The following is a 23,956-nucleotide window of genomic DNA, read 5'->3' as shown; positions in this document are numbered from 1 at the left end:
ATGCTGTTACAACGTTTTAAATTTCCTTCTTGCATGCAAAGCATTTATATTCCACACATTCTTTTTCCATGCCGAATTTATTCGTGATCGCAGCTATTTCCACTAGTAGAATATGCTCCCGCAGTTTGTCGGTTAAAACCCGGGACACCCTTATATATATATATCATCAGCACGACGCATTTTCACTAAGTGTCGTGCTGAACGCAGATATAACAAATTATTCAAAAATTGTTAATTGGTGGAATATCGATCTGAAATTGTGTGTGTGTGTGTGTATATATATATATATATATATATGTATATGTATTAAAATATTTATTCGTATCAATTCAAATATCTTATGAATGTACTTAAGATGGTCTTAAATAAGAATCAACGATCTGAAATTGTGTGTGTGTGTGTGTATATATATATATATATATATATATGTATATGTATTAAAATATTTATTCGTATCAATTCAAATATCTTATGAATGTACTTAAGATGGTCTTAAATAAGAATCAACAATGAATATCGGCCAAAGAGTAATAATAAAAAGTAATAGATTTTCTGGTTTGCATAAATACCCATTGTAGTTAGCGCAATTTGTTGATATCATTAGTTTTGTAGAGTTCTTTTTTGAAAGAACTTCGGTGTGTGTGTGTGTATATATATATATATACACACACACACAATTTCAGATCGATATTCCACCAATTAACAATTTTTGAATAATTTGTTATATCTGCGTTCAGCACGACACTTAGTGACAATGCGTCGTGCTGATGATTGTCAGCAGTTCTAACGATAGTTCTCGACAGTTCTGCAAGAGTTCTATGCAATAGAATTAGTTTCAAGAAGAGTTAACAATCGTTAGAACTGCTGAAAATCATCAGCACGACGCATTTTCACTAAGTGTCGTGCTGAACGCAGATATAACAAATTATTCAAAAATTGTTAATTGGTAGAATATCGATCTGAAATTGTATATATGTGTGAATATCGATTAGAACTATCGGGAACTATGGTCAAAAATAATTTTCCACATGTTTTAGTACTTTAGAGGGAAGAGTGTCGTGCTAGATTCACGAAGTTAGCACGACATTTTTTCAATTTTGATTTTTCAATAGAAGGAATGCGGAACTCTTTTTAATTTTTATCAAGAAATGTAGAAAAGTGCTATTAGAACTTTTAATATTTTTTCGATATTGGTAGAACGTCGCGCCAGCTTCACAGACGACATTTTTATTGTGTCATTGTATTATATATAACTACAAAAATGCATATCTCGATAAAATTATCTTTTTAAAAAAAGGTACAAAAAAAGCGCCAAGTATACGCGCGCGAAGTTCTTTCAAAAAAGAACTCTACACACCCGAAGTTCTTTCAAAAAAGAACTCTACACGCCCGGAGTTTAAAAAAAAAAAACTCTACGCGCCCGAAGTTCTTTCAAAAAAGAACTCTACAAAACTAATGATATCAACAAATTGCGCTAACTACAATGGGTATTTATGCAAACCAGAAAATCTATTACTTTTTATTATTACTCTTTGGCCGATATTCATTGTTAATTCTTATTTAAGACCGTCTTAAGTACATTCATAAGATATTTGAATTGATACGAATAAATATTTTAATACATATACATATATAAATATGTCAATACAAATGTGTTTTTTGAAAATACTTGGCGCTGCTAAACCGAATAAAAATTTCTCTTAGTATTTAAATAATCTAAACATTACAATAATTTGCTTAGACTCTAATTTACACAACAACTTGCCGAAATACATAAAATATATGTACAAATGTAGTTAATTACACTTATTCTATACTTAACTCTAATGTCTCACACACAAGCGCGCGCGCGCTCACGAGAGACAGAGACACACACACACACAACTAACTTACATAACACAATCGCCGAAATACACACACACACACATTTACAAGAGAGGAAGAAAGAGAATAAGGCATTTAACATATTGGTTCGATTTGTTGAGAATTTTTTATTCGGTTTAACAGCGCCAAGTATTTTCAAAAAACATATTTGTATTGACATATTTATATATGTATATGTATTAAAATATTTATTCGTATCAATTCAAATATCTTATGAATGTACTTGAGATGGTCTTAAATGAGAATCAATAATGAATATCGGCCAAAGAGTAATAATAAAAAGTAATAGATTTTCTGGTTTGCATAAATACCCATTGTAGTTGGCACAGTTTGTTGATATCATTAGTTTTGTAGAGTTCTTTTTTGAAAGAACTTCGGGCGCGTATACTTGGCGCTTTTTCATACCTTTTTTAAAAAAGGCTAAATACTACGGGAGTGACGACACGTGGGGTCCTTATCTCTGCTGTGACACACACGCGCACACACACACACACACACACACACACACGAGGTGTAAATTCGACCGTGCAACTTCCACGCGGTACACCTTGGGTAATGCCGGCGGTACTGTAACTTTCAGGCCTCATAACTCGAAAAGTATTTAACGAAAAAATACTTTATTATAGTGTTTTGGAAAGCTCTCAAGGTCAGCTACAAGAATATGCAATGAAAAATTAGGGTTTCCATTTACGAAATTGAAGGTGACCTTCACGTAACTTTAACAATGTCATTCAAGGTCATACCAATACTACTACGTAATGCGTCACTTAAGACCCTACAACTTTTGAATGGAACAATTGTCACGAAAATGTGTATTTTTCCAAATAAATGCCTGATACGGTTGCTCTGTAACACCCTGTATATACAGGGTGTATCTTAATAAGTGCGAAACATTTTAGGAGATGATTCTTTGTCGAAAATTAAGAGGGGTTTTTCATATAAACATATACTCCTAGATTCCTCCCTGTGGAGTTACACTCCTCCAAAAATGGGGGTAAAAATTAGGTTTTTATTTTTTTCTCAAATTGGGAACAAGTTAAAGAAATTAAATTTGGTGGATATTTTCTACTAGTAAAAAGGTTATTTATTAATATTTTTCAGCCTCCCGTATTGTTATAAGGGGATGAAACTAGCAACCCCTATTAAATTTTTTATTAGAACTTTTTAATGGGCCGGAATATGATCATCTAAAAATATGTATTAAAAAGTTTGATTTATTTAGAAACTTCTTTTCTTTTATTTTTTTCATAAAATGAGAAGTTTTCAAAAAAAATAAAATACAACAATTTCATCTAGTTGTCTAATTGTAAGTTTTATCACAGAAATGAATACATTTACTCTCATTTTACTTTTATTTTAAAATTTAACTTCTCGTAATTCGAAACCTATGCTATTTAACATCGCGTTATGCACGATAACATTTTTTGCCGGTATGCATGCTCGAAGTCCTGCTCGAGTGCCGTTTCTAAATCGTAATCACCGATATGCGCGTTTGAATGACGCACGTACACACATTACTTGGCGCTTCCGACAATGGACGCGAGTATGGTTCTCTGACGAATCTCGATTTTGTTTGTACAATAATGATGGTAGGAAACGTGTCTGGCGTCGCAGAAGGGAACGGTGCAACCGAAACTGCGTACGATCAGTAAGAGCCAGTAAGAGCCAATAAGATGCAGGTGGTTCAGTAATAGTTTGGGCTGCAATTTCGTACAACCAACGATCCGACTTGGTCATTGTACTACCTCCAGGAATGACTGCCCAACGTTATGTGGATGAGGTATTGAGACCATGCTGCCCTTAAGACACCGTTTCGGTAGGCAATTTGTCCTCATGCAAGATAACGCTCGTCCTCATACTAACGCGACCCGACAGTTTTTCCTGGAGAATGACATAACCTTACTGAACCACCCTCCTAACAGTCCTGATCTTAACCCAATAGAGAACGTTTGGGACATTGTTGGTCGCACATTGAGACAGCGCCCAGTACCGCCAGCAAATCGTGAAGAGCTTGGCGCTGCATTGCGTGAAATATGAGTAAAAATTCTACAGTGGGAAATCCAACACTGTATCAATATACGCCAACGCTTAAACGCTGTCATTCAAAGTCGTGACGGGAACACGCGATATTAATGATAAAACTAAAAAAGATAAAACTTAAAAGAAATAAAAAAAATTAAAATTAAGAAAAGAGGAAAAAGATAAGATTGTAAGCTGAGATATCGATATTTAAAAAAATCTCATTTCCTGCGTTTTTGCACTTTGTGGAAATACTGCGAATGCGGTAAACGTAATGTCCGAAACATAGACAATGTTTAGCATGTAATATCTCGATTAAAAATTGATAAACTTGAAAATCCCATGTGGGTTTTAATTTAGTACAGTTTCGACTTTAAAATCTGAAGTCGGGCCACCTGGGCGACATGATCCACGTGTTCCACGTTCCTTTGTCTAAACATGTCGTTTCTTGGTATTTTCATGGCATCGCAAAACGAAAATAAAGTCTCGTACAAGTAACTATTCATTAAATCTGATACATTCATGTTAAAGTTAGATCTTTACCCTTTAATTTGCTTTTTTTTAATTGCTGAAGGATGATTTGTTCGTGAGATATAAGCTGTCAAAGTTGAAAATGGGTTTTTTTCTTTAAACTTCAATAAACTTCAATAACTCACGTGTGTGAAGTTAGCCCCGCACTTTTTGAATTTCATCTTTTTCTTAATTGTGCTGAATTATGCTACGTTTGTGCCATATTGTGCCGCAAACCGCAGTTCAATATCTCAAACCGTTTTCGAAAAAAATAAAAAACGAAAAATTTGGTAGCCCCGCACTTTTCGAATTTTGAATTTTCATTAATTGTGCTGCATGGTGCTCCGTTTGTGCCATATTATGCCTCAAACCGCAGTTCAATATCTCAAACCGTTTTCGAAAAAAAATTAAAATAAAAAATTTGGTAGCCCCGCACTTTTTCGCGATTAAGTTAAAATTTTTTTTCCAAATTGGCACTGACTTGTGCCGTGTTGTGTCGTAGGAAAAATGTTAATATTTCATTCCGTTTCGATAAAAAAATTCATAAAGATAGATTAAAAAAACATATAAATCACATTGCAAGGCAAATATATAATTTCTGCGAGTTGTGCTGAGTTGTGCTACTCATTCTCTACGAGAGACATGCATAAAAATCGGAAATTAATTTGAGAGTCGATAATTATTAATGAAAAATGGGTGGGGGTGAATAAAAAATTGATATTTTCGAATTTTTTCCATTTGTGCCGGATTGTGCTAGAGTAGCACAACAACTTTTTCAAATGACAAAATTTCCTCAGATCGCTAGATTTCGCAGCACAAACGAAAATAAGATATCAGACGTTAGGAATTTTTAGGAATGGAAAATTTCAAATTCGTATAACTTTCTAACTAAAATAGATAATCGAATTCTACACATTGTGCCGAGTTATGTTATTCGAAACTAACAAGAGATAGGCGAAAGAAGTTCTGGAGAAATTGAAGTGATTCAACTGAAACAGTGTATTGTATTGTGCTAAACAGATGCATAATTATTTTCTTCAATAATAAAGTACGAACATTTGTTATTATGAATTTGTGAATTCAATTTTAATAAAATGTTAGAAACGTATGTTTCTGAATTGTAATGAATTATGTAAGAAGACATATTTTATTCATTTAATTTCATATGTGATAAATATTATATACCGTTTTCTGCGTTACCCGGAACCAACGACGTGGACGTAGCGGTTTTCTGATTCCTTTTTTCATTTTTTTTATATTTTATGTTTTTTTATTTTGAAACTTTTTCAGTTTTTAATTTATACATTTTTTTGTTTTTTATAATTTTGTAATATTATAAATGTGGCATGTATATGTATATAAAATATATTTAAAAACAAAACACGAAACGAAAGGACACACGAAAATAATATATACTGTTGCGTCATTATTAGTGGCTCTGAGAGGGTTATCGCTTATTTCAGTCGGGTTTTTAATAATTCCGAAAGGAATTGTTACTCGTCGTGAATTATTGGCGGTTGTGGATTCGATAAAGAATTTTCATTATTATTTGTATGGGAGAAGTTTTTTCGTTCGAAGTGACCATATTTCCTTAAAATGGTTGATGTCTTTTAGGAATGTAGCGGGGCAGTTGGCTCGTTGGTTGGAGCAACTGCAACAATATGATTTTGAAGTTGTGTTTCGGAAGGGGACGACACATCGGAATGCTGATGGGCTTTCGCGTCGCCCTTGTGAGAGGGATATGTGCAGTTATTGTAAAAGGGTTGAAAATAAATGTCAGGAGGAGGAGGAGGTTGATATGGTTGCTCGGATTGGTTTGATGGAAGGAAATCTAGATGAGTGGAGGAAAGCTCAATTGGAGGATTCGTTTTTAACAGAAATTTTACAAGCTAAGGAGAGGGACTGCCGACCTTCTTGGCAGGACGTGATTGCTCAGGGACCTGCCGCTAGGATTTATTGGAATCATTGAGAGAATTTGGTCGTTCGGAACGGAGTTCTTTTTAAAAGGTGGGTTAAACCAACGCTTGAAAGTTGTGTGTTCCAGGTTGTAGTACCGCAAGCAAAGGTGAACTTTGTTTTGGAGGAGGCCTACGACACTCCATCGAGCGGGCATTTCGGGATTAAAAAAACATTGGCCAGGGTCCGTCGGCGATTTTAACTGGGCAACTTGTAAGAAGGATGTGGAAAACTGGTGTAGATCGTGTGAAGTGTGTATTGCTAAGACGGGACCGTCAGGGAAAGGGAAGTCCCTGTTGCAGAGTTACAATGTTGAAGCTCCGTTTGATAGGGTTCAGTTGGATATTTTTGGTCCATTACCGTTGAGTTTTGTGAGGAATAAATATTTGCTTGTTGTGTCAGATTGTTTTTCTAAGTGGGTGGAGGCTATTCCTTTGAGAAATATTAAATCAGCGACGGTAGTTGAGGCTTTCGTTAACCAAATTGTTTCGAGGCATGGAATTCCATTGGAAATTCACACTGATCAGAGGAAATGTTTCGAGTCTCGACTTTTTAAAGAGTTAACAAGGATTTTAGGGGTAAAGAAAACTAGAACGACTGCTCTTCATCCTCAATCCAATGGTCAGGTAGAGAGGCAGCAGAGGACTCTGCAGAATTATTTGGCAAAATTTGTTTCGGAACATCAGAAGGATTGGGACAGTTGGGTTCCTTTATTTTTGTTGGCATCGTTCTTCTGAACATAAGACCACTAAGTTTACTCCTGCGGAGTTGTATTTCGGACGGGATCTTCGGATACCATTGAATTTGTTACATGGAGTTCCCCCTGGGGAGTTAGATTCTTCATCGGAGGGAAATTATATTTTTGAACTCAGGGAAAAGTTACACTCGATTCAGGAATCGGTTCGGGGAGCGTTGAAAATCAAATTTGAAAGGATTAAAGTTGCTTATGATCGGAAAGCAAGGAATGTGAATTTTTCTGAAGGTCAGAAAGTGTGGCTCTTCAATCCTCTTCGTGTTAAGGGGAAATCTCCAAAATTGCAGAGTTCATGGGAAGGTCCTTATGTAATTGTGAAGAAAATAGGGGAGGTTGTTTATTGCATTCGTAAAATAGGAAGGCGGGAAAGGAAAATTGTTCATGCTGATAGACTAGCGATTTTTATCGAAAGGGGAAATTAAGGAAGGCCGATTTATTTTAGAGAGGAAAACCCGTATCCCATTGTTATGTCCGGGTTGGACACCCGGCATAACGAAGAGCCGGTCTGTTGCCGATCAGCTGAGCGTCATCGGATCGGCCATCGGAAGAAGACGCACGTTGCCAAGGAAAACAACAAGAAAGAGACAGAATCGAAAGTGACTTTGACATCGACGGACGTGTATCGCATTTCGCTCTCATTATAATAAATCTCTATCGTTCTTTTATAAAAGTGGTGTTGTTTTATTCGGTGCGCGACTGTCTCCGCGGGTGAGTGCGAGCGTGCGTGTCGAGCGGAATCCGCCGCCCGGACGTAACATTTTCAAAATGTTGCGCTCCGGTGTCACTCTCACACTCGCACTCTCAGACACTCGCGGGACGCGTTCACGCAAATGAAGAAACTCGCGTTTTATAAAAGATTGCGCTTTATTCTATAAATCGGTGTATCGATATGCAATACAATATCTGCACGTCCGAACGGCTCGACAGCTGGTCGTCAACTCCGTGTTGACGCGTTGTTTATTTGTCGCCAAGCAGCCGCGACTCTCAGCTGGACAACGACGATCAGCGTCCAGCACACCGGGTGGCTCATCTCGAGCCACCCCCGGACGCAACACCATATTTGGATATTGTTGTTGCAAAGGTACTGCGGTTATTATTACATTATTTTGCAGTAATTGGCCTGGGGAATCCTGGAGGAACCGGCCGCCAGAACTAAATAAGTTGGAGATGGGGAGAACCGCACTGCCCTGCCCTCGGTTTTCGACCGTGGTTTTCCGAGAGACGGAGGGCGAATGCCAGGGCGGGGGGGTTTGAGGTGCTCTAGGAGCGTTGGGTCCACGGAGGTTTTTTTTCCCCCCTCTTGTCCGAAGATCACAAGGGAGCCAACACAAGTGCCGCGACTGGATCAACGTGGCTCGTTATTTCCGAGGCAAGGCCGAGGAAGAGAGCAAGAAATCGTTGCTATCCGGAAGTCCGGGAATTGTCGGACCGACAATTTTTTGAAGCGGAGGGGAAGTGTTGCCCCCGTGCCGAGCGAAGCATTCGGTATACGAAACGACGATCGGTGATCGATATCGAAAGAAGACGGTGCGGTCTCCGGGCGACAATATAACAGACAAGTGCGAGCGAGTCGAAGCTGGACCTTGGTGACAGCTGGACGTGTCGCGAATTACTCCGATTAATTATCAAACTGTAATAGTCCCGCCGCAGGAATAAAGCTTGTTGCTTTTGTACGTGTGCCTTTTATTTCCACGAGCGTGCGAGTGCCGGTTATCGTGACGTGCCAGTGCGTGCAGAGCGGATTCGCCCGGACGTAACAATATTATTTATCACATATGAAATTAAATGAATAAAATATGTCTTCTTACATAATTCATTACAATTCAGAAACATACGTTTCTAACATTTTATTAAAATTGAATTCACAAATTCATAATAACAAATGTTCGTACTTTATTATTGAAGAAAATAATTATGCATCTGTTTAGCACAATACAATACACTGTTTCAGTTGAATCACTTCAATTTCTCCAGAACTTCTTTCGCCTATCTCTTGTTAGTTTCGAATAACATAACTCGGCACAATGTGTAGAATTCGATTATCTATTTTAGTTAGAAAGTTATACGAATTTGAAATTTTCCATTCCTAAAAATTCCTAACGTCTGATATCTTATTTTCGTTTGTGCTGCGAAATCTAGCGATCTGAGGAAATTTTGTCATTTGAAAAAGTTGTTGTGCTACTCTAGCACAATCCGGCACAAATGGAAAAAATTCGAAAATATCAATTTTTTATTCACCCCCACCCATTTTTCATTAATAATTATCGACTCTCAAATTAATTTCCGATTTTTATGCATGTCTCTCGTAGAGAATGAGTAGCACAACTCAGCACAACTCGCAGAAATTATATATTTGCCTTGCAATGTGATTTATATGTTTTTTTAATCTATCTTTATGAATTTTTTTATCGAAACGGAATGAAATATTAACATTTTTCCTACGACACAACACGGCACAAGTCAGTGCCAATTTGGAAAAAAAATTTTAACTTAATCGCGAAAAAGTGCGGGGCTACCAAATTTTTTATTTTAATTTTTTTTCGAAAACGGTTTGAGATATTGAACTGCGGTTTGAGGCATAATATGGCACAAACGGAGCACCATGCAGTACAATTAATGAAAATTCAAAATTCGAAAAGTGCGGGGCTAACTTCACACACGTAATAACACATCTAAAAAAAATCGTATCCAGATGTTTCAAAAAGCAAAGTAAAAGGGAAGAGTTGTACTTTCCAGTCCCGTTGTGAGGAATTTCGAGAAAAAGTTTTCCTCGTCAAGATTATTGCGGAAACATGGAAAAGAAATTTGAAACTTTTGTAATTTTTGTTCGGAGTACCATAACATGAAAGAAATGGATATGTTCGCCATTTTAAACTAAAGGACATAAAAGTAGTCATTCTGACCTTTAGTTTGCTGTTTTTTTCATTCTTCCGCGATCATTTGGATGGAAGCTATGCTAATTCAAAGTTGGCTTCGTTTTTAAGAAAAATTTAGGTGTTCCCTTAATTTTTGTGAGAAGTGTATATATACAGGGTCCGGCAAAAGTATGGAAACCCTTACATTTTACGAAGACTATGAATTTTAGATAAAATTGCTTCAGACAAAAGTTGTATGGTTTCAAATAGCTCATTACACAGCAATATCAGTATGACCTTCAAGAGTGTTCTCAAGGTCACATGAAGGTCATCTTCAATTTCTTAGATGAAAATCCCCATTTTTTATAGCATATTCTTGTAGCTGACCTTGAGAGCTTTCCAATACACTATAATGTAGCCTTTTTTCATGAAGTACTTTTCGAATTATGGAGCTTGTAGTTACGGTATCGCCGGCATCAGTATTATCTAAAAGTAATAATCAGGAGGAATTGAATTCCTTTCCGAGGGTCCAATAGAAGCTTCCAACGATTCAATTGCCCTCTCTTTCCCTTCCCTTTCCCTAACCTTTCCCTCCAATTGCCCTCTCTTCCCCTCCCCTTTCTCTACCCATTCTTTCCCCCTTCTCCTGACTACCTTATCGATACTCCCACGGGGTATAAAATGCAAACGCCATGGTGTAGTGTGTTATTTTCTCGCGCATAATCATTCAGATAGGGTGATAGCGTTCAGAGCAGAGCACTCTCCGCTTCTGCTGAGAACTTTTGTCTTCTTAGGTCGAACATTACTAAATTAAATATTAATCGTTTGACTAAAAAAATGGCTAACGAATTGTCGGAGTGTGAAAGAATCACTATCCTCATGATGCGCGGATGGGGTGATAATGATCGATCGTTAACTGAAGTAGTTCGATTATTTAATGAGACTTCTCCGAACCGTCAAATTAATAAATCCACTGCTTCGAAAACAATACAGCGTTTTCAAGAAACTTTACATAGTGTAACTACTCGCTCTAGATCAGTCAGGTAAATATCTACAAGTAATGAGAATAAACAACTTGATGTTCTGCAGAGTTTTATTGAAAATCCCCATATGTCTCTTAGTAGAGCAGCTCCAGTTCACATTGCTTCCAAGTCCATCCACAGAATTATAAGAAAAAATAAATTATATCCATAACTGCATGGTCCTACAAAATGAGGCGGAACTTCATCATGTTGAAACCATATTTGCTCGAAGTTATTCGGAAAAATATTTTGTATGCCTGGAATTATTTGATCTACAAGTAATCCCTCGTACATTTGAGCATTACGATTTCCCTCCAAAAACGGCCCTATCAAATAAGAATCTATCATGCCACACCATACATTTACTTTGTGTGGGTATTGCGTGAGTTTCCCGCACCCAATTTGGATTTTTATCTGACTAGAAGCGAACATTTTGATTATTAACCTCACCTGTCAACGTAAAGGTTGCCTCGTCTATGAAAACAAGTTGTTAAAGAAAGTTGGGCGAGGCATCTGTTAGCCCCATTATTCTTGCACAGAAGCGCAAACGAAGCTCAGTATCTCCACCTTGCAACTCTTAAACATACTGCAGTTTGTATGGATGTAATTTATTTTTTCTTATAATTCTGTGGATGGACCTGGGAGCAATGTCGTGAACTGGAGCTGCTCTACTAAGAGACATATGGGGATTTTCAATAAAACTCTGCAGAACATCAAGTTGTTTATTCTCATTACTTGTAGATATTTACCTGACTGATCTAGAGCGAGTAGTTACACTATGTAAAGTTTCTTGAAAACGCTGTATTGTTTTCGAAGCAGTGGATTTATTAATTTGACGGTTCGGAGAAGTCTCATTAAATAATCGAACTACTTCAGTTAACGATCGTTCACTATCACTCCATCCGCGCATCATGAGGATAGTGATTCTTTCACGCTCCGACAATTCGTTAGCCATTTTTTTAGTCAAACGATTAATATATAATTTATTAATTTCCGACCTAAGAAGACAAAAGTTCTCAGCAGAAGCGGAGAGTGCTCTGCTCTGAACGCTATCACCCTATCTGAATGATTATGCGCGAGAAAATAACATACTACACCATGGCGTTTGCATTTTATACCCCGTGGGAGTATCGATAAGGTAGTCAGGAGGAAGGGGAGGGAAAGGGTAAGGGAAGAGAGGGCAATTGGATCGTTGGAAGCTTCTATTGGACCCTCAGGAAGGAATTCAATTCCTCCTGATTATTACTTTTAGATAATGCTGATGCCGGCGATACCGTAACTTCAAGCTCCATAACTCGAAAAGTACTTCATGAAAAAAGGCTATATTATAGTGTTTTGAAAAGCTCTTGAGATAAGCTACAAGAATATGCAATAAAAAATGGGGATTTCCATTTAAGAAATTGAAGATGACCGTCATGTGACCTTGACAACACTCTTGAAGGTCATACTGATATTGCTGTGTAATGCGCTATTTGAAACCATACAACTTTTGTCTGAAGCAATTTTATCTAAAATGCATAGTCTTCGTAAAATTTAGGGGTTTCCATAATTTTGCCGGACCCTGTATAATTGTTGAATGATCAATTCCGAGTTGTAAGTGCAAGCTCACGAGTCGAGTCGATTAGGTAGAATCTTCATTGAGCAATGCCTGTAAGTCATCCTTTTCTATGACTGCAGACCATCAGAGCGTTTTTTGTCATTTATGTAGAAATCACTGCTCTTAAATTGTTTAAACCAATTCGCATACATTCTAACAGCTACAATATTTTCACTATAAGTCTCACAAATGATTCTGTGTGAATCAGCAGCACTTTCCTTTTGATTAAAACAGAATACACACACACAATTTTCAATTTTACGATTTTCAATCGTACTAGATAAAAAGTTATGTTGACATCTATAGCTTGTCATGCATAAATACCAATATAGAAAAGCCAACATATAAAAACTAAAAATACTTCTGCTCATAAACTTATTAACGCATGCAATTCACATCGACTTCATAAAATGCAAAAAGTAATTTATTCTAAATATTCTAATCTACCGGAATGATAACAAAAGGTAAAAGAATCAATTATAATATATTACAGAACCTGGGCCAAATTTGAACCATCCATTTCACTTACATGGTTATAGTTTTTGTGTATTGGAAGCTGGTCAATTTGTTAACGCAAGTAATAAGGATGATATATCGAGTAATGATGTACTCCAAGTGATACAAGTTTACGAACAACACTTGCAAAATGGCGATTATAAAGCTTGTGCTCCAAAAGATACAATGATTGTACCAAATACTGGCTTTATCATCATTCGCTTTATAGCAGACAATCCAGGTTACTAAATTTATCATAATTCTGTAATAATAAAGTAATTTAGATCCAATTTTTCATTTAATTCTTATGTACCTATACAGGGTGTCCCAGACCTACCGTGTAAGCCGTGAATGGTAGATTCCTGAATTCATTTGGAGACGAAAATTCTAATGCCAAATTGTCGAGGGTGCTATAGTTTTTAAACGGGAAAGGTTTAAAGTTTACCAATAAGCTTGTCAAAATTTCGCGCGCTCAAGGACATCACATATCAAAAGGGCCCTTCCACATCACTTCACTCAACTCGATAGAAACATGTTAATGTGTTCGAGTGTTAACTCGAAATTATTATTCACTTTATTTCTTTGTACACTGTTGACAAGACCGACAACTATCAGGATGATAATAGTTTCTAAATTGTCATACGGAAACGTGATGCGCGTCGCACAAAGCATTCGTGCGAATCGTGCAACAAATAAATGACGTTTCTTCTGTGATGAGAATCACGTTGTAATTGATCTTTCTGGACTGGAGCGCAGCACGATACTTGTTCCTTTAAATAAAGTAATAAATTAATAAAAAATCTTGCTAAATATGTTAATATTTTCTTTTCTTATAAATTTTTTCTTTAGCGACATTTCATGCAGAAAACCATGCAGAAAACTTCATACCGATCGTATAGATTTTCTCTAATCACAGAAAAAACATCATTTATTCGTCGCACGCTTCGCACGACTGCTTTGAAAGTTCGACGCGCATCGTGTTTCCGTATGACAATTTAGAAATTATTATCATTCTGATATTCGTCGGTCTTGTCAACAGTGTACAAAGAAATAAAGTGAATAATAATTTCGAGTTAACACTCGAACACATTAACATGTTTCTATTGAGTGAAGTGATGTGGAAGGGCCCTTTTGATATGTGATGTCCTTGAGCGCGCGAAATTTTGACATGCTTATTGGTAAACTTTAAACCTTTCCCGTTTAAAAACTATAGCAGCCTCGACATTTTGGCATTAGAATTTTCGTCTCCAAATGAACTCAGGAATCTACCATTCACGGCTTATACGGTAGGTCTGGGACACCCTGTATAAAAAGATACATTATACATAAAAGAAGGTAGAAAAAATATGGATATCTTTTCAAAATAGGTTTAAATTAAATTGACTTTTTATACATTTAATATATACACATACGCGCATGTCTGCATGTAAGCACGTACACATGCACACAAACTCTATTCGCCCCTGCACGCTCGCACTTACGGATAGACACGTGTACATATATATACATCATTAAATTGTAAAGTAATAATAAATAATAGAAACATTTATTTTTCAGGATGGTGGTTTTTTCATTGCCATTTTTTGTGGCATACTGCAACGGGAATGAATGTCGTTTTGCATGTTGGTAAACCAACTGATCTTCCATCGATACCACTAGATTTTCCTGAATGCTACAATTGGACTCCACCTAATTAAATAATTTTCATTAATAACATAAATTGTTATTTTCTTAAATAAAAGGTTGATTCTAAATTTTTATATGTGGAATGCATAAAATAATGTCCACAATATTATGATATATAAATTGATGAATTAATAAACATATTATTGTTACATCTAGACTCCACAGTTTTCCTTGCTTTCGTAAGAGATAGATATTATAGATATGCATATCTCAATGAAGTAATATTTTTCCATCTGTTATTTACTTATCTTATGTCACACATTATTACTCAGCGGTAATCTTCACGGTTGCTGCAAAAAGACATCAATCACCGACAAGGAACTACTTGCGCCCACCGCATGATCTTTAGGCAAACAAATCTCTTGCAGCAAATCTGAACTCTAGTGCAGCATCTGACTTATCGTAAATGCCGTTGCCCTAGATTACCCAAAAATTCTTGTTTCATCATCATCACTGATCATCTATTACGATTAATTTTCATGACTCATCTTCTGCTCCCACCTGTCAATCATCTCAAGAGGTATTTTTTCCATTTCCTAATTGTTTTTAATAATCCCCTCCTTGTATAACCTCGATTTTCCATATAAAAAGGACAGCAAAACCTTCCAAAGACAGTACAGTACAGTACATTACGACGTTCAAACAGTACAACTCACGATCAGTACAAACTGCACAGTGCAGTACCATACAGTTCAATCACCTCGAGTCGAAAAAGTCTCAACTCAGCCGCTATAATTGAATTAGTACACAGAACCAATTCGCACTGTGTCAGTCTCTGCGAACTCTGCGAACCAAAAAGTAAGCATTTCTGTTTTTTTTTCTTTTCTTTTCTATCACTTGTTCTTCTCTTGGAGGTTAACTCTATCTTTTCTTTCTTCAGCCTCTCTTGTCTTTCTTTTTTTCCTTTTTTTCGCTACTTTTCTCACTTTATTTCTCTTCCTCCTTTACTCTTACTCTTTTCTCTCTTTCTTATTTACTTCCGAAAACATAAAACTCATTATTTCCTTCGAAGTGCGACCCTGTGGGGACGACATAGGTTCGAGGGAGTATCAGTCTCAAGTCGTGGGCCCCAGCTAGCCCGCCGTGGAAATTACCGCAGAATTTGAAGACCTCTCCTCCCCTCTATCCTCCCCGTCTTATTTCCCAGTTCCCTTCGAGGAACAGGATCGCTACTCTCCCGCTCTCCGGTTACGATCGCCTTCCCCAATTCCTTTGGAGGAGACTTTTTGAGCGTCCCTCAACCGGGTCTGCATGAACCCGCTCCTTACTCACCTCCGCCTCTGTTTTACCTTCCCGAATCACCTGTATTAAACCCCAATTCCTCATCCCTCACTCCTATCTCACCCCTACCTACAGTTCTTTCCAACACTCTGCTTCCCCTCATTGACTTGGCTTCGTCTCGTTCCTTCTCGATCGTACAAGGACCGTGTACTAGGGAATAAATCCTCTTACACAAAAAAAGAACCAACGAGAAAGGATCTACTCTTCGGAAAGGTAAAAGCGACCTTCCTGGTCATTAACCCTCCGAAAGATAAACACTGGTCAGCCCGACTCACACGATAACGTGTGAGAACGTTCTGTGCGTCCCTTCTTTCTCGAGCTCTATCTCCGGACGTAACATTATACATGTATGTAATATATACATGTATATATACGGGGTGCTCCCGGATTAAATGGCCAACCTGAAAATATAGATTCAGAATATCAAAACAAAACAAATTTTTCCTCTGGAAGTATGCTCACAAACGCTTTATTCAAGAGATATTGACTTCTGAAGTTCGGATACTTGTTGATGGGTTTTGATCGAAATGCTGCAATATGACGGCGTATTCACGGCGAGCAGCGTTAGCATTTGTTTATGGTGCGAACAAAAACCTGTAAATGATCTTTCATCTTCGAAACAAAAAAAGGAGACAACAAAGCTCCGTTCATTTGTATCAAATAATCGTTAGCAGTGATACTAGAAATGAGATGCGGTAGCATTGGGTGGGGAATGGAATGAGGATGATTTCGCGCCGCACACTATCTATGTGTAATCAATAAAACTTTATATGTTGACTACACTGGCAATTTATTAAAAATGCACGACGTTTCGACCCTATATTCAGGTCCTCTTCAGGTGCAAAGTGTTCAGTTACTTTCTAAAATTACAAATAATATCTATAACTATATTAAATAATTAAAACTACAAATCAAATCCAAATCAATAACGACTCACTGGCAGAAAATAACTGGAGACATGTCAAGGAGCGTCACCAAGCGATCAACACCTCATGAGTATCTGAAGGAGACTGAAGTTATCGAGATAAACAACTAATCGTTTCTCAGAATAATGTCGTAAACATCCGGCAATTTTTCCGTATCTTTCTGTAAATTGATGGTGTTCGAATGTCTTTTAATGAAGAACATCTCAGCAACTTCCCTCCTTCTTCTATTACTCTCCTGATGCACGATCTTAGTGTTGCACCAATTAAACTCGTGGCCACAATTCAACCGATGCTTACTTACTACCGAAAGACAGTCATCACTCTTCGAAATATTCAATCTGTGCTCCTTAACACGCGTTTTCAGATGTCTTTTTGTCTGCCCTATATAACAAACATCGCAGTCAATACATTCCATTTTGTATACTACACCCATATGTTGGTCATTCGTTAAAAACTCTCCCCAGTTTTATGACACAATTAAGCTTCTTGAGTATAGTATAAACACAATCAATATTGCTGCGCTTTAAAATCCGACTTAAATTTTCACTCAACCCTTTTACATATGGAATCGTTAAGGAATTCTTCTTAGCCGCTGTGTCATTATTAAAATCGTTCTCTTTCTTATTACATTTAATGGTTGTCAGTCTGTCACTAATATATTTGTTTATAAATTCCACCGGATAACAATTATTACACAGAATTGTCTTAACAGTCTCAATATTTGAAGAGTGAAACCTCGGATCTGACAACAATACAGCTCGGTCCACTAAACCTGATATAACACTAATTTTGTGTTTTAATGGATGGTTCGAATAAAAGTTAACATATCTGCCTGAAGAAGTAGTCTTCCCGTACCAATTTGTAATGAGTTTGCTTTTGTCTCTGATAACCTGAATGTCCAAAGAATTAATGGAGCCATTACTTTCCACTTCACTTGTAAATTTTAGTCTAGGATGATAATTATTAAATACGTTTAGAACGTATTAGATCTTGTCCTTCGGTAAAATCAGAAACATGTCGTCTACGTATCTATAAAAAATATTAATTTTATAGTCTAGCAAATTCATGCAGTCAGTTTCTAGATCATCTAAGACAATGTCGGCTAGAACTGGAGACAAAAGCGAACCCATAGGATATATATATATTTGTGGTTTTAATTATTTAATATAGTTATGGATATTATTTGTAATTTTAGAAAGTAACTGTACACTTTGCACCTGAAGAGGACCTGGGGGCTTATTACGGTTCTCTGATTGGGTGAAAATGACAAAAGTGAGTAAGTCACCCAATTATGATTGATTTCATCTCGTGAAAATACGACATTACTCGCGTGAGCAAGCTCGACACGAAATGTCGTGTCGAAAAGACGAAATCTAGTAAGAGTGACAAAGACAAACTGTCTATCTTTCATATATTATACATTCTGAGAGTCTGACTGTCTTCCGTACACAATGGAACATTTAATAATTGTTCTATTTATGCAAAATAGAGAGAATAGAATGTTGAGGATACGAAGGCATTTGCGTGATATCTCGGATCCATTCAGTATGCCAGAAAACGAATTTCGCAGTATTTACAGGTAAATACAAGTTGTTATAGTTTTGGAGGTTATAAGTTTCTTAAAGTGTATATAATTAAAATAAAAAATACTGTCGAATAAAATAAGTGCACGGTTCTTACGGTTAGCACGGTAGTCATAGTCTTCATTATTTTGTAAAGGTTATCGAGGGAAGCTGTACGAACCCTTATTGAGGATCTACGACCTCTGCTGTTACCAAATACAAGACGTCACGCAGTTCCTGTAGAATTACAGGTAATTAAATTAGAGTGTCCCATATTACAATGCATTATAATAATTTATTTTTCACTATTAAAAACTTAATATTTATTGTGACAATGTTTTGTTATAAGTTCTAATTGCATTGAATTTTTTATTTCAGGTTTTAACTACATTAACTTTTGTAGCTTCCGGCTCTTATCAAAAGCGAGTTGGTCAAGATTATTTGACTTGCATGAGTCAACCTACAGTTTCAAAAATTATACGCAACATAGTCAATGCATTGAATATTCTAATGCGTGACTGGATCCACTTTCCAATTGAAGAAGCAGAAATTCAACATGTTAAAGAAATGTAAGTTTAATGAATTTATTCTTTACCAAAGTAACAATGAGTCACAATCATAATAAATATGGATGGATAAATTAAAGTATCATTCTTTTAAATAATTACTTCCCAGATAGCAGAGAGAGTTTAAAAAAATTCATTTGTCATGTCATCAATGCAAAAGAAATCTAAGAATTCTTTTTGCATCTGAAAATTAACTCAGAATTGGTGACATACAAGTGAATTCTTTTTGAACTCTTTCTGTTATCTGAGTTTAATTATATAGAAAATACATTTTATTTTAATGTTGCAGGTTTTGGGCACATGCGCAATTTCCTGGAGTTATTGGAGCAATAGATGGAACCCATGTAGCGATTGTTCTACCAAATACAGAGAGAGAACACCTGTATATTAATAGGAAATTGTATCATTCGTTAAATGTTCTCATTGTATGTACAACATTATACGTAGAAAAGTTATAATGCATGCACGCACACACATCTATCCACACACACGCGCGCGCGCACACACACACACACGCATACACGTAATAGAGTAAATTAGAAAATCAGAAAATTGTTATGATATTATATATATTAATTTATATTATATTATACATTATATAAAGTAATATATTTACAAATTTATAGGTATCGGATTATGAGGCAAAAATTTTGACTGTAAATGCTGCACACGGTGGAAGAACGCACGATGCTAGAGTTTGGAGAGCATCTCATGTATGTAATCATCTGCTAGAAATGTACACTGCAGGACAAAGAGATGCTTGGCTTTTAGGTAATAGCACATTTTGTTGACATAGTGCGTTGTTTTCTTGTATTTAAGGTATTTCTTATCTTGTATTTTATATTTGTAGTTTATAATAATGTTGCATCCGGGTTGGTCCCGTGTCAGGGAGCCACCCGGATGCAACACTATTTTCTAGCGTATAATAAATTGTATGTTTTTTCCTTTGTAGGTGATAGTGGTTATCCCTTGTTGCCATACTTGATGACACCTAAGTTGAATGTACCTCAACATTCACCATCAGCAAAATACACACAATGTCATGTCCGAGCTCGTTCTTGCATAGAAAGGTGCATAGGAGTCTTAAAGGGAAGATGGCGATGCCTTAGAAAAGAAAGAGCTCTGCATTATACACCAGAAGTTGCAGGTATAATTAAGATAATAATTAAACTATCATATTATATTATATGGCCATATTATTATCATAATATTACATAAGATGTTATTTATTGCATAAATATATATATATATATACACACACACACATACACACAATGAAGGGAGATAGGATTAAAATAATGCATATTGTCATTTTTAGCCCGTATAGTTAATGCTGCATGCGTTTTGCACAATATTGCTCTTCGGTGGAGACTTCCAGAACCGGAACTTTATTATGATGAAATAGATCAAGAAGTTCAAAGAATAAATGTAGCAATGGAAGGTGAACATGAGGTTCGCGAACGGATTATTAATACATATTTTCACAATAGACCATTGTAACAGTTTTATTATTTTAATTAAATAATGTTTTACAACAATCGTAACAAAATGTGTATTTTATTTATTAGATTTTTATTACTCTTCAAATAAATCTATGTTTTAACATATAACAGAAGTATGTGTTTTATTATTAACTTAATATCACAAAAAAAAGATTATAATACTAAATACTAGACGTAATATTATTAATACTGAAAATCTTTATATTTTTATTCTTAAAACACACTTTTTGTAAAGAACAACGTTTGTAAAGAAAAGCTTTTGTTATTTCATTTGATTTTAAGTTAACGTAATATTAAAAAAAACTATAAGTAATATTGTCACTTAATATCACTTAAAATAAAAACATAAAAACATGAAACATTTAACATAACAAGATTATAATACTAAATATACTATAAGTAATATTATTAATACTGAAACTCTTTATATTTTTATTCTTAAAACACACTGTAAAGAAAAAAGTGTGCAAAGAAAAACTTTCGTTATTGAATTTGATTTTAGCTTAACGTAATCACATGAAAAAAATGAATAAGCCTATTTGTTCATTATTTGTATTTATATTGCATATTATTTGTACTGTATTGCATTTGAGTATTGTTTTGTAATTATCTTAGGAAAGTATTAAAGATAAGAAGGTACTAGTTTCTCAATATCATTCTGCAGGCATCTTAAATTGTTATCAATATTAGTAAGTATATTCTTATATTCTAAATGACTAGTCTTATGGTGTTCAAACTTTGCTCGTTTTAAAATTAGATTTTCATTTAGAACCTTTAATTTTTCCTTTTTAATCTCATTTCGATGTTCTTGCAGTTGCTTCTTAAACGCATTTTGTTCTCTCAATATCTCGAGTTTTACTTGCAATAATTCAACGGCTGTTTTTGCACAATTGCGATTTCCATTCTGACCTATATAATCACAGAAATTGAAACAGGAGTATATAAATTGTGTTCTATCTTACATCTTATAATATACAGGGTGGCCGATTTTAATTTATACAGTCGATTTTTTAAAACACTAAAAGAAATACGAAAAAATGTTTCAGACAAACATGTCACGATTTCGAGGGGGACATAAGATGATACCATTGGTTTGACCTTGAATAGTCGTTTGAAGGTCACGCGAAGATCACCTTCAATTTCTTAAATTGAAACCCCAACTTTTTATTGCAGATTCTTATTCTCCATCGAAAAGTAAGTAACTTTTGTCTGAAACATTTTTCCGAAAAATGTCATCTTATGTCCTTAAAATGTCCTCAAAACTCATCTTGAAGATCATTTTAAGGACATAAGATGACATTATTCGGAAAAATGTTTCAGACAAAAGTTGCATGTTTTCTCGCGTAGAATCCGAATCCGTAATAAAAAAATACCATGTCTCATTAAAAAAAAATTTCAGACCGGAAGTTAGAATTTCGATAAACAATTACCCGTCTAGTTGTATCCACATTCTCTGTCGTGTATGGAGATCAACGTTCGAACAGTGTATTGTCGAATACCGATTTACGTAATCACGTTTGACATTGTCGATATTCGACAATACACTGTTCGAACGTTGATCTCCATACACGACAGAGAATGTGGATACAACTAGACGGGTAATTGTTTATCGAAATTCTAACTTCCGGTCTGAAATTTTTTTTAATGAGACATGGTATTTTTTATTACGGATTCGGATTCTACGCGAGAAAACATGCAACTTTTGTCTGAAACATTTTTCCAAAAAATGTCATCTTATGTCCTTAAAATGATCTTCAAGATGAGTTTTGAGGACATTTTAAGGACATAAGATGACATTTTTCGGAAAAATGTTTCAGACAAAAGTTACTTACTTTTCGATGGAGAATAAGAATCTGCAATAAAAAGTTGGGGTTTCAATTTAAGAAATTGAAGGTGATCTTCGCGTGACCTTCAAACGACTATTCAAGGTCAAACCAATGGTATCTTCTTATGTCCCCCTCGAAATCGTGACATGTCTGTCTGAAACATTTTTTCGTATCTCTTTTAGGTTTTTAAAAAATCGACTGTATAAATTAAAATGGGCCACCCTGTATATTACAATGAATGAGAAAATTAATTGTATGTGTATATACAAAATACTTCTCTTCTGCATCATACGGTCAGGTGTGCTCTCGATTGTAAAATTTTGCGTCGCGTTTCTATTTTCATCAGCAACGTTTACTTGTTCTTCAACATTTACTCGTTCTTCAATGGCTACGTCAGTATTGGAAATATAATATTCATCTGATGGTTCTGTTTCCTGAAAACATAATGAAAAACAATATGCAAATGCAATACAGTGTGCAATATAAGTACGAATAATAAACAAACAGGTTTGTTCATCTTTTTCTTGTGATATTAAGGTAAGTATTACTTATAGTTTTTTGCAATATAAATAATAGTATTTGGAAAGTGTTTAATACATGAGTTTATCATTGTAATATGTTAATTGTATGCATCAAGGTCAATTACCTGTGGTACAAAATCGGATGCAAAATAATCATAGTCATTGCATGCGACCGTATTCGAAGACGTTGCATTTTTTTTCCTTTTTCGAATCCTCTCTTTCGTATTTTAACTTCGGCATTTGGCATTGTAGTACATTTCTATTAATCATATATTTTACTTGTTTCATGATAGTAGTTATTCTTTACTTTATTAACATAATATAAGAATAGTGAAGTTTTTAAGAGTATAATACCCTTTTCGTTTGTGAAAAAGTAGAAGTAGCCACTGCATGTGTTTCTTTTACTCCATTACCTCCTTGCATATTCGTAATAATAGATTCTCCTTGTGGGAAGATAGTATTTAAAGATTTTTCCTTTATTATCGTATTAAAGGCGTCTTCTTCTACATCATCTATTTCCTGAAAATATGTTTATATAGTGACATGTAAATTTTATATGAGTCTATCAAATTCAATTAAATTGATTTTATTTACCTGTGCTATGGAATTGGATCCAAAATAATCCATGTCATTGGTGACTGTACTCGAACACATTGTCGCATTCTTTCTCTTTTCAAATGCTTCCTTTCGCATGTTAATTTCACCGGTATTTGGGATTGAAGTACATCTCTATTAATCATAATAATAAATTAATAATAGTGATTCTAGTAATAATAATAATATAATAATATAAAAGTAAACAATTTGTAAATGTATCCCATACCTCGAAAGATTCTGTTTGTATTACATGTGCCCTCCTATTAAAAGCGCCTCCTTCAGGTATATTATTTAAACCAATAGCTTCGGACTTAATATTTCCAATAACTCTTCTTCAAGTTGAGTTAAGGCAATCGTTTTAGGAGGTCCTCCACCTGTACCCGCAGCATAACTTCTG

The 23,956-nt window shown here is 35.4% G+C and overlaps 2 protein-coding genes across 2 annotated transcripts in view; both read left to right on the top strand.

Moving 5' to 3' along the window:
- Positions 1-14,858, top strand: part of LOC105283087 (laccase-2) — a 138,832-nt gene extending 123,974 nt beyond the window's left edge. Inside the window, exons 6-7 of the mRNA XM_026973590.1 lie at positions 13,091-13,333; positions 14,650-14,858. Coding sequence (XP_026829391.1) covers positions 13,091-13,333; positions 14,650-14,789 — 383 coding nt within the window. The 3' untranslated portion in view covers positions 14,790-14,858. The remainder of the gene's footprint in view (positions 1-13,090; positions 13,334-14,649) is intronic.
- Positions 14,859-16,950: 2,092 nt separating this feature from the next.
- Positions 16,951-20,628, top strand: LOC105283085 (putative nuclease HARBI1). Its single transcript, XM_011345547.3, has 7 exons — positions 16,951-18,564; positions 18,705-18,798; positions 18,926-19,116; positions 19,403-19,538; positions 19,740-19,884; positions 20,066-20,260; positions 20,432-20,628. Exons 1-7 carry the CDS (start codon positions 18,437-18,439, stop codon positions 20,611-20,613), a joined length of 1,071 nt encoding a protein of 356 aa, XP_011343849.1. The 5' UTR covers positions 16,951-18,436; the 3' UTR covers positions 20,614-20,628.
- The last annotated feature ends 3,328 nt before the right edge of the window (positions 20,629-23,956 follow it).

Source organism: Ooceraea biroi, chromosome 11 (genome assembly GCF_003672135.1).
Source record: "Ooceraea biroi isolate clonal line C1 chromosome 11, Obir_v5.4, whole genome shotgun sequence".
Taxonomy (NCBI): Eukaryota; Metazoa; Arthropoda; class Insecta; order Hymenoptera; family Formicidae; genus Ooceraea; species Ooceraea biroi.
This window is presented reverse-complemented; position numbering and strand designations above follow the sequence as displayed.

Bases quoted from the DNA above. Each gene is read 5' to 3' on its own strand.
- LOC105283085 (XM_011345547.3), top strand. From the start codon at position 18,437: ATGGAACATTTAATAATTGTTCTATTTATGCAAAATAGAGAGAATAGA. The intron at 18,799-18,925 runs GTAATTAAATTA...TTTTTATTTCAG, and splicing joins CAGTTCCTGTAGAATTACAG to GTTTTAACTACATTAACTTT. The intron at 19,885-20,065 runs GTAATAGCACAT...TTTCCTTTGTAG, and splicing joins AAGAGATGCTTGGCTTTTAG to GTGATAGTGGTTATCCCTTG.